This window comes from Nyctereutes procyonoides, unplaced genomic scaffold, assembly GCF_905146905.1.
Source record: "Nyctereutes procyonoides isolate TBG_1078 unplaced genomic scaffold, NYPRO_anot_genome, whole genome shotgun sequence".
NCBI lineage: Eukaryota > Metazoa > Chordata > Mammalia > Carnivora > Canidae > Nyctereutes > Nyctereutes procyonoides.
The window spans coordinates 1,685,982-1,699,367 of NW_026575114.1; the positions used below are offsets into that span (position 1 = coordinate 1,685,982).

The 13,386-nt window shown below is 41.2% G+C and overlaps 1 protein-coding gene across 1 annotated transcript in view; it reads left to right on the plus strand.

Annotated features, from left to right (window-relative positions):
- OBSCN (obscurin, cytoskeletal calmodulin and titin-interacting RhoGEF) overlaps positions 1-13,386 on the plus strand; it is a 135,526-nt gene that overhangs the window by 21,087 nt on the left and 101,053 nt on the right. The window contains exon 9 of the mRNA XM_055333724.1: positions 7,987-8,262. Coding sequence (XP_055189699.1) covers positions 7,987-8,262 — 276 coding nt within the window. The remainder of the gene's footprint in view (positions 1-7,986; positions 8,263-13,386) is intronic.

Consider the following 13,386-nt stretch of genomic DNA (forward strand, 5'->3'; position numbering starts at 1 on the left):
ATGTGTTGTCACCCTTACTGATATTTTCAATGAGTGGAATTTTCTAGTGAATCACCACATAGGTCAAATAATGACAGTTCTCCGGGAATGGGGCTTTTGCCCCATTCTGTCCCCTCATGTGGCTTCCAGGCTGCCATTCTTCACTGTGACTGTGGACTATTGGTTTTCCAGACTACCCCAGGGATAGGGAGGCAGGTATGAAAATTCAGTAGGTTAAAACACCACAAATCTTGATGATCTTACTGTTCAGCTGTTTTCCTGGAATATATGCTCCATAGATTGCTATAAGCCTTTGGTTAATTTCCAGATCCTGAAAAAAAAGGTGATTCCAACAATTTTTGCAAGGGTTTTAATTGCTTTTATGGTGGAGAGTTTTACACATTTTTTAAAAAGTTGTTAATTTACCATTTTTTCTGACATCTCCTTTAGATTTTAAAATATTTAACTAGCCTTGCAATCCTGAGAGTAAGGCCACTTGATTATGGTGTGTTATTCTTTTTACATGTTTCTGATTCAATGGGATGCATTTGGTTGAATATATTTGTATTTATATTATTGAGGAATTTTGGTTTGTAGTTTTCATATATGATTTTGTGTGGTTTTGTCCCCAGAGTAATGCTGGCTTAACAAAATGGCTTGGAGAGGGCTCCCTTCTCATTTGTTTTCTGTGAGAGATTGTGTAGAATTGATGTGATTTCTCTTCCTTTTTATTTTTTATTTATTTAATTTTAATTTTTATTTTTTTATTGGAGTTCAATTTGCCAACAGATAGCATAACACCCAGTGCTCATCCCTTCAAGTGCCCCCTCCAGTGCCCATCACCCAGTCACCCCCACCCCCTGCCCACCTCCCTTTCTACCACCCTTTGTTCGTTTCCCAGAGTTAGAAGTCCCTCATGTTCTGTCTCCCTTTCTGATATTTCCCACTCATTTTTTCTCCTTTCCCCTTCTCTTTCTTTTTAAATTTCTTTTTTTAATTATTTCCCTGATGAAACCAGTGAAATCATCCTGACCTAAATTTTTATTTCTTTCGAAGTTTTAAAATTTGAAAGCATTTCATTTATAGTGATTAAATTATGGAGATTACCTATTTCCTCTTGGGCAAATTTTAGTAGTTTGTGATTTTTGAGGAATTGTTCTGTCTCATCAAGTTTGTTTAATTTATGTGCAGAGTTTCTTGTAGTGTTCCTTTATTATACTTTTTTTTTGTTTTAAATATATTATTTATTTATTCCTGAAAGACGCAGAGAGAGAGAGGCAGAGACACAGGCAGAGGGAGAAGCAGACTCTATACAGGGAGCCCGACATGGGACTTGATCCCGGGACTCCAGGATCACGCCCTGGGCCAAAGGCACTAAACTGCAACTGCTGAGCCGCACAGGGATCCCCCCTTTATTATACTTTTAATGTCAGGGGCATCTGTGGTGATGTTTCATTCCATTCCTGATATTGTTAGCATATATATATGTGTATATGTATATGTGTATATATACACATATTTTTAAGATTTATTTATTTATTCATGAGAGACACACACACACACACACACACACACAGAGAGAGAGAGAGAGAGAGAGAGAGAGAGAGAGAGAGGCAGGGAGGCAGAGATACAGGCAGAGGGAGAAGCAGGCTTCTACAGGGAGCCTGATGTGGGACTTGATCCTGGATCCTGGGATCATGCCTTGAGCCGAAGGCAGACACTCAACGCTGAGCCACCCAGGCATCCCTGTTAGCTTAGATCATCTCTCTTTTTTCTTTTTCAGCCTTGCTAGAGATTTATCAATTTTATTGATCTTTTCAAAGTACCATATATAGTTTTCATTGATTTTCTCTATTTTTTCAATTTAGTTGCTTTCTGTTCTTATCTTTATTGCTTTTCCTTCTGCTTGCTCTGGGTTTATTTTGCTTTTATTTTTTATTTTTATTTTTTAAGATTTATTTATTTATGAGAGAGAGGGAGAGAGAGAGGCAAAGGCAGAGACACAGGAGGAGGGAGAAGCAGGCTCCCTGCCAGGAGCCCAATGCAGGACTCGATCCCGAGACTCCAGGACTGCTCCCTGGGCCAAAGGCAGGCGTCAAACTGCTGAGCCACCCAGGGATCCCCTTATTTTGCTTTTAAATTATTAAGGTGGAAAAAATGGATTGCTGATTGAAATTTTTTCTTTTCTATTATAATTTTTTTTTTGAGAGACCAAAGCCTGAGGGACAGGGGAACAGAGGGGAGAAGAGGAGGGAGGGGGTGGGGGTGTTGTCAGGGAGAGTCTGCAGGATCTGGTCCAAATTCACGTGTGTCTGGTTCAGAGAGGGGAGACTGTGACCAGGTTTATAGACAGTGTATCAGTTGTGGGTACATCAGGAGTCTATTATAAATATTTAATGGTGTAAGTTTCTCCCTAAGTATTAAGTTTATCCTACACATTTTGATATGTTTTTATTTTCATTGTTCAGTTTAAAATATTTCCTAATTTACCTTCAGACTAATTTGATTTCTGTATTTTTGGAAGTGTACTGTTTGATTCCCAACTAGTAGAGATTTTACTCTCATATTTCTGTTACTGACTTTCAGTCTACTTCCTGAAGGATATTTTTGCTGGATACAGAATTCTGGCTCTTTCTTTTGATGATGACTATTTTTCGATGAGATATTCAGTCATTCAAATTGTCTCCCTGAAAATCATGTGTTTGTATTCTCTTCCTGCTTTCAAGAGTCTTTGTTGTTTAGTTTTCAGTGACTCTGAAATGGTGTGTCTGGGTGTGGATTTCTTTAGGTTTATTGTGTCTGGGGTTTGCTGGGCTCTTTTAATCTGGTTGATGTTTTTCACCTAATTTGAAAAGGCTTCAATCATTGTTTCTTGAAAATATTTTTTGAAATATACTCTTCTCTATTTATAGGATCAATGACATGAATTTTAGTCCTTTCAGTTTCATTCCATAGATCCCTGAAGCTCTATCTAAAATTCCTTTTCTTTCTCTTAGATTGTTTAATTTTCATTAACTTATCTTCAAGTTCAGTAGCTCTTCTGTCTACTGATTCTGCTACTGAGCCTGTTCAGTGAATTATTCCCATTATTTTATTTTCCACTTGTAAAAGGTACATTGGTTCTTTATATCTTGTCCTTCTTTGTTGAGGGTTTCTGTGTTTCTAATCCTTCCAAGGGTATTTGCTTTCACTTCTTGGAACATTTTTGTAATAGCTGCTTTAAAGTCTTTGTCAGATATTTCCAGCACCTGTGTCATTCTGACATTGGTATTTGTTAATAGTCTTCTCCCAAGCATGTGAACTGCGAGTTTCCTGTTTTTTTAGGGCACTGTTTTGGATGGCATTGTGGATATACTGATTACTATATTTTGAAACCCTGGGTCTTCTTTACGTCTAGTGTTGATTTTTTTTTAAGCTGGAAATAAGCTTTGTTGAGTTCAAGCTATGGGTTCCTGCCAGCCTCCCATGGGTTATTTTGTTTCCAGAGGCTCTGAAGTACCATTTGGGTTTGTCCTGAATATGTTTACCTAGTGGGTAGTGTAGTTCTGGACAGGGACCATACCCCCCTTTAGATCTCAAAGTCTTTGGTCTGCTGGTTGGGGTCAGATCCACTCACATGTGGCTCAAGGGTGAGCCCTGGTGTTCCTGGACAATGTCATGTTCTAGATCCTCTGTCATCTTTTTTAGTTCTTTAGTTGGAAAGGTGGAGCTCTAAGCATGTTGTTCTGGTACTTGCTTCTCTCATGGTCCAACATACATCAGTAGGAGGATGGAAAAAAGAAAGATCTGTGGGTCCTCCTTTGGTTGGAGAACAATGTTCTTCACCCTCCCCCAGTGTTCTAGGGGTCTCTAATCTTCATGGGCTAGGGTGTGAGAACATGGAGAAAAAATGAGATGTCTTCCATTCTCTCTGAGCATTTGGGGTTCTCTTCCCTATGCTGTGGGGGAGAGCGGGGGACTACTTCTGGATGTTGAGCTGCCCTGTGTGTAGACAAGGGGGAAAAGGTAGACTCACTTTTGTTTGGTGGATTTTGAATTCTGTTTTTTTTCCTCCCCAATCTGCCTGCTGCTGCTTACTTTGAGAACCTTCAAACCAGCTCCATGGCCCTGTGGCTATATTTGGTGACTGAGATATAGTGGAGTATCTGTGCCCAAAACTGGGACTAACCACAGGTGTTTTTGTAAAAATATGTATTCTAATTTTTTGTAATTATGTAGATGGACCCAAACTTTGGTGTTTCTAGTGTGGGACAAATCCTAGGCATCCTTGTGGTGATATTTGTAACTCAATCAGGTCAATTTTGAAGGTAAACCACTGTGTATCTGGGGGCCTCATGGTGTGGGCTCAGCTGTGCGGTCAGAGTGACTATGGAGAGTCCACATACTTCTTCCGGAGCACAGCCAGTGGCACGCCATCTCAAGCACACACAAACATGCACACACATACATGTGTGCAATTTAAATACATTCATGTGTGCACACACACGTGCACAGACACATATACATGTTCACAACACACGTATACACATGCATGGACATATATACACCCCAGCACACCTTTCAACACACACACAAACATACATACACAGAAACATACATGCATGTACATTTAAACATATATTCTCATAACACATGCATAGATATACATACACACATACACATTTAAACACATGCATAGAAATACATAAATATATACATGGACATACACCCACACATACATACATACCCCCCATATATACACAGACATACCCACACACAGTGTGATGAGGAATGATTTTATGACATGCATATCAAAGAGACACAATTTCCTTCAAGGTTAATCTGTGAGGATTCCTGTGAAGTGAACATCAGAAATACAGAGACTTGGTGTGATCTTATCTTGAGGATTCAGGTGAATCTGGGGCCACAGAATGAGTGGCAGGTGCCTCACCATACAGTCTGAAAGGTGTGTATCCAGCTGGTCATTGCTGAGGATGATGGTTGGCTGTGTGGTTGAGGTGTTCTCTGCTTTCACATGGTAGTGCTTGTGAGGACTCATCCATTTGCTGAATTCTGGTGGTAGCCTGAAGGGGTGGAGAAATTATAGAGAGGCCATGATTCCAGAAATAAGGCTGTTATTGGCTGGAAGGGCAGATATGGCAGGAGCTCATGTGAACATCACATCCACAAGAAGCATGTGGACTCCACTTAATCTGTTTGGCCACTGGAGACATCTTACTGCAGAGATTTTGCCTCTGGAGGTGTCTGGGTCAAACAGAGGTGGTGGTTGAAGGGACAGAGAAGGTGTATGAATATATGAAGTGGTGCTCAGGTGGGTGTGGGCTGAGAAACAGTAGACATAGGTGAGTCTTACAAGCTTAGGTGAACACTGAGCACTGATAGACTGAGGGGCCACCATCTGAGATGTGGCATGTGGATAGGAGCAGATTCACTGGGAGGAGCAGGTAGCAAACTAGCCTGGGATTTCTGGGGGGTAGTTGGCTGTCTGGGCATGGTACTCAGTTGATGCTGGTCTGGGAATAGAGATTCAGGATTTGTTGGCATTTTGGTGGTGGGAGGGACTGGGGGAAGAAGTACTGTGGAAGGAGTGGATGATGATGGGACCTAGCCCTGGGATCCTGAGGGAGCTGGGACCATATAGGCCCGGAAGGTTGGAGGGAGAACCCAGTGGCATGGAGGCTGATCACAGCCCCTATTAGCCACTGCACAGATTGTTGGATCATCACTCCATCCAGCTGCCTGCCCCAGGTGAAAGTCAGCTGGATGCTTTATGTTTTTCTCCATGAAAAATACAGGTTGAGGCATAAAAATAAAACTGTCTATACTTTGGCTATGTGCATTTCAAAAATATTAAAAATTCAATTAAATATCTTGTAACTCAAGGATATTGCCCATTCTTGGTGATATAACATAAAGAATTCTCCCTGAGAATACCTGTGCTTTGATGTGCAGGTCCAAAATCAAGAGTTTCATTGACTTCTATTGGGACAATAGAGAGGTGTTCTCAAAGCAGAGTCTCTAGTAGTTGAAATTGGAAAGGTAGAGTTAAAAGCACCCCCTCTGGATTTCAGGTTCCAGCAGCAGTACTGTGGACTTCTATAGTTTGAAAACTCTCCCACTATGGACATCTCCAAATGTTAGGCAGAATGTAACAAAGTCAGGTCAATTTAATGGACTGGCAAGGAGAAAAAAAGGGACATTTCGAGGTGCTAGAGAGGAGGAGGCACTAAAGAAACTAAAGCAGTGGGTGATGAGTTGGTGCACAGTTGCTGCGGGGAGTTTGGGTCCCAGGGACCTGGGTCTGACTTACCAGCTTGCAAATAGGCATGAGAACAAATAGGAAGTGGAGCGGAGATCAGCATAAAGAGATGGAAACCTTCTAGAACTACATCATTAAAGAAAAAGTGGACCAGAAGAGCAATCTCCTGCAGCCCAGGGAGGTCACAGGGGACTTGTACATCTTCCTTGGCTCAGGTGGGAAAAGTTCCCTCTAAGAAATAGGAAACTATTTCTCACTTGGGATTGAGATTTCAATTTATAATACTAGGGACCCCAGACTGAGAAGTTAACCTACAAATGGGGCTCTGGGCCAGTGGTACTCCTGGAGTGCCTGGCAATGGTAAGAGTACCAGGAGGGTTACCCCACCACCAGAGCCACATGGCAAAGGACGCCACATCAGATGCACTCACAATAAAATGTATCTAAGCACCGGAGGAACAATCCTATATAGAAGAGAGTTGGAAGTCACAGAAAAAATTGGGATTAGACCCCCCAGGGACCTCAGATGATGAAGCAGCACACTGAAGATGAGTAATATGGGAGACTTGAAAAAGCAAGAAAAAAGTAAAATAATAATAAGAACAGGCAGATTCAAAGAAGCAGCAAGTGAAGCTTCTTGAATGGGAAACACAGCATTCAGAATGAACAACTTAGTGAAGTAATAAATAACACATTAGACAGAAAAATCACTGAATAGGAAGATAGATTTAGGAGAAGTTACACAGAGTGGAACACAGAAACAAACAAACAAAAAAGGACAGATGTAGAGAAGAGAAGCAGTTGGCCAGGTGTATGTCCAAAAGGACTTTTAGGAGAGACTGGAGAGAATGAGAAGTTAAAAGTCTGAAGGCCATCATGCAGAGAACTTTTAGCAGCAGTTGAAGATGTGAATGCTAAGCTTCAGGACTCCCAAGTGATCATGGGAAATGTAGGAAAAATAAATTCCTAGCTATATGCATCCTAGTGAACCACAGAAAAACAAAGATCAATGGGAGGACAGTTATCCTTGTCAACGGCAACGAAGATCATCTTTAATGTTCTGGGGGAAGAGAACAGTCAACTAGAATTCTGTATCCAGCTAAACTATCATTCAAAAGTTCGAGTGAAATAAAGATGTTTTCAGCAAGTTAATGAAGAGAATTTACCACTCACAAAAGCTAGCTGGAAAAAATTGCTGATGAATATATGTTCAAAGGAAAAAAATTTAGTCTAGAGTGACAGAGTGGGTCCAAGAAGTAATGTGACATGAAGGCAAAGAAGTAAATTGATAAAAACCATGCCCAGTCCTAAGGCCAGGGTTTGATTATGAGGATGGTGATTGACTTGCTAGAATCTACAGGCTGAATTAGAAGTTGTGTCTGTGTTCTTGTGACTTGGGTGTCATCCATTGATGGTGACAGTGCACAGGAAATTCTCCCTGAAAATACCTGTGCTATGACATGCAGGCAATAGGGTATGCCTCCATAGGTTAGGAGAGTTATGGGATCACAGATGATAAATGCCAAATCCTGAATTATAATGCTCATATACCTGGAAATTATTTGACCTGTCTTCACATTCTGAGAACTAAGCTATTCCTTGCTTTATGTGTCTTTAGAGTGTGGGGTTCTCCATGTAGAGGGTGCTAGGAGCAGAGCAGGCTTGTGGCCGAGGCATCCTGGTGTTGGCATCTAGAAGGTAGACCCTCATCTGGTTCTAGGTATTTGATTGTCCCTCTGTGTCCCCAGAGCCCTCTGCGGTGTTTGCCAAGGAGCAACCACCATGCAGTGAGGTGCAGACCAAGGCAGGAGGCAGCGCCATGCTGAGCTGCGAGGTGGCCCAGGCCGGGATGGAGGTGACGTGGTACAAGGACGGGAAGAAGCTGAGTGCGAGCTCCAGGGTGCATGTGGAGGCCCAGGGCTGCAGCAGGCGGGTGGTGGTGCAGCAGGCGGGGCGGGCCGACGCCGGGGAGTACAGCTGCGAGGCCGGGGGCCAGAAGGTGTCCTTCCGCCTGGATGTCACAGGTAGGTGCCTTGAGGTGTTTCTTATGCTCCTTAGGGTAGTTATCAGGGAGTGGGGTATATGCAGGTGATGTCTAGCGGCCTGTTTTTTCACACAGTTTCCCATGGAGCAGTCAGCAGGTATTAATGACATGCCCTTGACTGTATTTTATGAGTGCTTTTTGTCTTTTCACTTGTGTAAACATAGCAACAACCTCAGAGGAGGAATTCTGATAATTCATATTTTAACATGAGGCTAAGAAAATTCTGTAACTTGCGAAAGTTCACACAGTCAGAAAACTGAGCCAGGATTTGGGCTCAATATTCTGAGATTATTTATTTACGTTTTCTGCCTGAAGAGCTCTCACCAGTATTTATTTTAAGCACGTCTTCTGGTGCTTTTTTTTTTTTTTTTTTTTTTTTTTTTTTTTTTTTGCTTATGTGAAAACATTTATTTTGTCTTCAATTCTGAGGGCTATTTTCTCTGGGTATCAAGTTACATTGTAGCAGCTCCTCATATGTAAATACATTCACTCTTGAACAACAGGGATGTGAACTCCACAGGTCCACTTTTTTTTTTTAATTTACGATAGTCACAGAGAGAGAGAGAGAGAGAGAGAGAGAGAGAGGCAGAGACACAGGCAGAGGGAGAAGCAGGCTCCATGCACCGGGAGCCTGACGTGGGATTTGATCCGGGCCTCCAGGATCGCGCCCTGAGCCAAAGGCAGGCGCCAAACCGCCAGGCCACCCAGGGATCCCCCACAGGTCCACTTTTATGATACATACAGTATAGTATATAAATGTTTTCCTAACGATTTTAATAACATTTTCTTGCCTGTAGCCTACTTCAATCTGTAATACATATACTATGCAAAGTGTGTGTTAGCTGACAGTTTATATCATCAGTAAGGCTTCCAGTCAACAGTAGGCTATTAGTAGTTATATTTCAGAGGAACAAAAGTTATACACAGATTTTTGACTGCATGGGGAGTCAGCACCCCTAACCCCTATGTTGTTAAGTGTCAACTGCGCATATTTTAGTATTTTGAAGATATCGGGAAAAATTAGAGAGGGAGACAAACCATGAGAGACTCCTAACTCTGGGAAACAAAGGGTGGCAGAATTGGAGGTAGGGGAGATGGGGTGACTGGGTGATGGGCACTGAGGAGGGCACTTGGTGAGATGAGCATTGGGTGCTATATGTTGGCAAATTGAATTTAAATTTAAAAAAGAAAGTACATATGCATTAAAAGTGATACATAGAAAATTGTCAGTGATTTAAAAATCACTTACAGTGACATGAAACTCATAAATCTCTTGGTGGATTAAAAAAAATAAAGATATTCCATTGTCTTCTGGGTTCCATATTTTCTCTTAAGCTATCAATTGTCAGATCTGTTATGTTCCTTCAAGGATCTTTTCCTTCCTTCCTTCCTTCCTTCCTTCCTTCCTTCCTTCCTTCCTTCCTTCCTTCCTTCCTTCCTCTCTTTTCTTTCTTTCTTTCTTTCTTTCTTTCTTTCTTTCTTTCTTTCTTTCTTTCTTTTCTTTCTTCTTTCTTTCTTTCTTTCTTTCTTTCTTTCTTCTGTTGCCTTTTCAAAATTAAAAAAAATTTTTCTTCTTCTATTGCTTTTAAGATACTGTTTTTGCTTCTGGCTTTCAGTACTTTTACTTTGATGAACCTAAGTATGGTTTCCTTTATACTCAAACTGGTTGGGGCTGCAGATCCTCTTGAATGTGTGGATTTATGTTCTCCTTAACAATAGGCTTGGCTTTTCTCTGATCTGTCCCATCTCTCTCTGTGTCTGAAATTGGTTAACATTTTATTCGACCTTTCTGTGTTACCCTACATGTCTTGTATGCATCTTTCTTGCTGCCTTTTAACTATTTTTCTCTCTCTGCTTAATTCTGGACATTATGCTGACTTGCCTTCCTAATGTCTTTTTTTTTGAATTGTAATTTTTTTATTAGAATTAAATTTGCCAACATATGGCATAACACCCATTGCTCATCTAATCAAGTGTCCCCCTCAGTGCCTGTCACCCAGTCACCCCCACCCCCTGCCCACCTCCTGCCCACCTCCCTTTCCACCACCCCTTGTTCATTTTCCAGAGTTAAGAGTCTCTCATGTTCTCTCTCCCTTTCTGATATTTACCACTCATTTTCTCTCCTTTCCCCTTTATTCCCTTTCACTATTTTTTATATTCCCCAAATGAATGAGACCATATAATGTTTGTCCTTCTCCGACTGACTTATTTCACTCAGCATAATACCCTCCAGTTCCATCCACGTCGAAGCAAATGGTGGGTATTTGTCGTTTCTAATGGCTGAGTAATATTGCATTGTATACATAAACCACATCTTCTTTATCCATTCATCTTCCGATGGACACCAAGGCTCCTTCCACAGTTTGGCTATTGTGGACATGGCTGCTAGAAACATCGGGTGCAGGTGTCCTGGCGTGTGACTGCATCTGTACCTTTGGGGTAAATCCTCAGCAGTGCAATTGCTGGGTCGTAGGGCAGGTCTATTTTTCACTCTTTGAGGAACCTCCGTACAGTTTTCCAGAGTGGCTGCACCAGTTCCCATTCCCACCAACAGTGCAAGAGGGTTCCCCTTTCTCCACATCCTCTCCAACATTTGTTGTTTCCTGCCTTGTTAATTTTCCCCATTCTAACTGGTGTGAGGTGGTATCTCATTGTGGTTTTGATTTGTATTTCCCTGATGGCAAGTGATGCAGAGCATTTTCTCATGTGCTTGTTGGTCACGTCTATGTCTTCATCTGTGAGATTTCTGTTCATGTCTTTTGCCCATTTCCTGTTTGGATTGTTTGTTTCTTTGCTGTTGAGTTGAATAACTTCTTTATAGATCTTGGATACTAGCCCTTTATCTGATAGGTCATTTGCAAATATCTTCTGCAATTCTTTTTTTTTAATTTATTTATTCAGAGAGAGAGAGAGACTGAAAGGCAGAGACACAGGCAGAGGGAGAAGCATGCTCCATGCAGGGAGCCCAACGCGGGACTCGATCCTAGGTCTCCAGGATCAGACCCCGGGCTGCAGGCGGCGCTAAACCACTGCGCCACCGGGGGTGCCCTCTTCTGCAATTCTTTTGGTTGTATTTTAGTTTTGTTGACTGATTCTTTGGCTGTGCAAAAGCTTCTTATCTTGATGAAGTCCCAATAGTTCATTTTTGCTTTTGTTTCTCTTGCCTTCATGGATGTATCCTGCAAGAAGTTGCTGTGGCCAAGTTCAAAAAGGGTGTTGCCTGTGTTGTCCTCTAGGATTTTGATGGACTCTTGTCTCACATTTAGATCTTTAATCCATTTTGACTTTATCTTTGTGTACGGTGTAAGAGAATGGTCCAGTTTCATTCTTCTGCATGTGGATGTCCAATTTTCCCAGCACCATTTATTGAAGAAACTTTCTTTTTTCCAGTGGATAGTCTTTCCTGCTTTGTTGAATATTAGTTGACCATAACGTTTAGGGTCCACTTCTGGGTTCTCTATTCTGTTCCATTGATCTATGTGTCTGTTTTTGTGCCAGTACCACACTGTCTTGATGACCACAGCTTTGTAGTACAACCTGAAATCTGGCATTGTGATGCCCCCATCTATGGATTTCTTCTTTAATATTCCCCTGGCTATTCGGGGGTCTTTTCTGATTCCACACAAATCTTAAAACAATTTGTTCTAACTCTCTGAAGAAAGTCCATGGTATTTTGATAGGGATTGCATTAAACATGTAAATTGCCCTGGGTAACATTGACATTTTCACAATATTAATTCTGCCAATCGATGAGCATGGAATATTTTTCCATCTCTTTGTGTCTTCCTCAATTTCTTTCAGAAATATTCTGTAGTTTTTAGGGTATAGATCCTTTACCTCTTTGGTTAGGTTTATTCCTAGGTATCTTATGCTTTTGGGTGCAATTGTAAATGGGATTGACTCCTTAATTTCTCTTTCTTCAGTCTCATTGTTAGTGTCTAGAAATGCCACTGACTTCTGGGCATTGATTTTGTATCCTGCCACGCTGCCAAATTGCTGTATGAGTTCTAGCAATCTTGGGGTGGACGCTTTGGGTTTTCAAGGTACAGTATCATGTCATCTGCCAAGAGGGAGAGTTTGACTTCTTGTTTGCCAATTTGAATGACTTTTATTTCTTTTAGTTGCCTAATTGCTGAGGCTAGGACTTCTAGTACTCTGTTGAATAGCAGTAGTGAGATTGGTCATCCCTGTCTTGACCCTGATCTTAGGGGAAAGGCTCCCAGTGCTTCCCCATTGAGAATGATATTTTCTGTAGGCTTTTCAAGATTGCTTTTAAGATGCTGAGGAATGTTCCCTCTATCACTACCCTGAAGAGTTTTGATCAGGAATGGATGCTGTATTTTGTCAAATGCTTTCTCTGCATCTATTGAGAGGATCTTATGGTTCTTGTTTTTTCTCTTGTTGATATGGTTTATCACATAACCAGCTTTGCATCCTAGGGATAAATCCCACTTGGTCATGGTGAATAATTTCTTAATGTACTGTTGGATCCTATTGGCTAGTATCTTGTTGACAGTTTTTGCATCTGTATTCATCAGGGATATTGGTCTATAATTCTCCTTTTTGGTGGGGTCTCTTTGGTTTTTGAATTAAGGTGATGGTGGTCTCATAGAATGAGTTTGGAAGTATTCCATCTCTTTCTATCTTTCGGAGCAGATTTAGTAGAATAGGTATGATTTCTTCTTTAAACATTTGAAAGAATTCCCCTGGGAAGCCATCTGGCCCTGGATTCTTGTGTCTTGGGAGATTTTTGATGACTGCTTCAATTTCCTCCCTAGTTATTGGCCTGTTCAGGTTTTCTATTTTCCTGTTCCAGTTTTGGTAGTTTGTGGCTTTCCAGGAATGCGTCCATTTCTTCTAGATTGCCTGATTTATTGGCATAGAGCTGTTCATAATATGTTTTAAAAATCGTTTGTATTTCCTTGGTGTTGGTAGTGATCTCTCCTTTCTCATTCATGATTTTATTAATTTGAGTCTTTTCTCTCTTCTTTTTAATAAGGTTGGCTAATGGTTTATCTATCTTATTAATTCTTTCAAAGAACCAACTCCTGGTTTTATTGATCTGTTCCACAGTTCTTCTAGTCTCTCTTCCATTGAGTTCTCT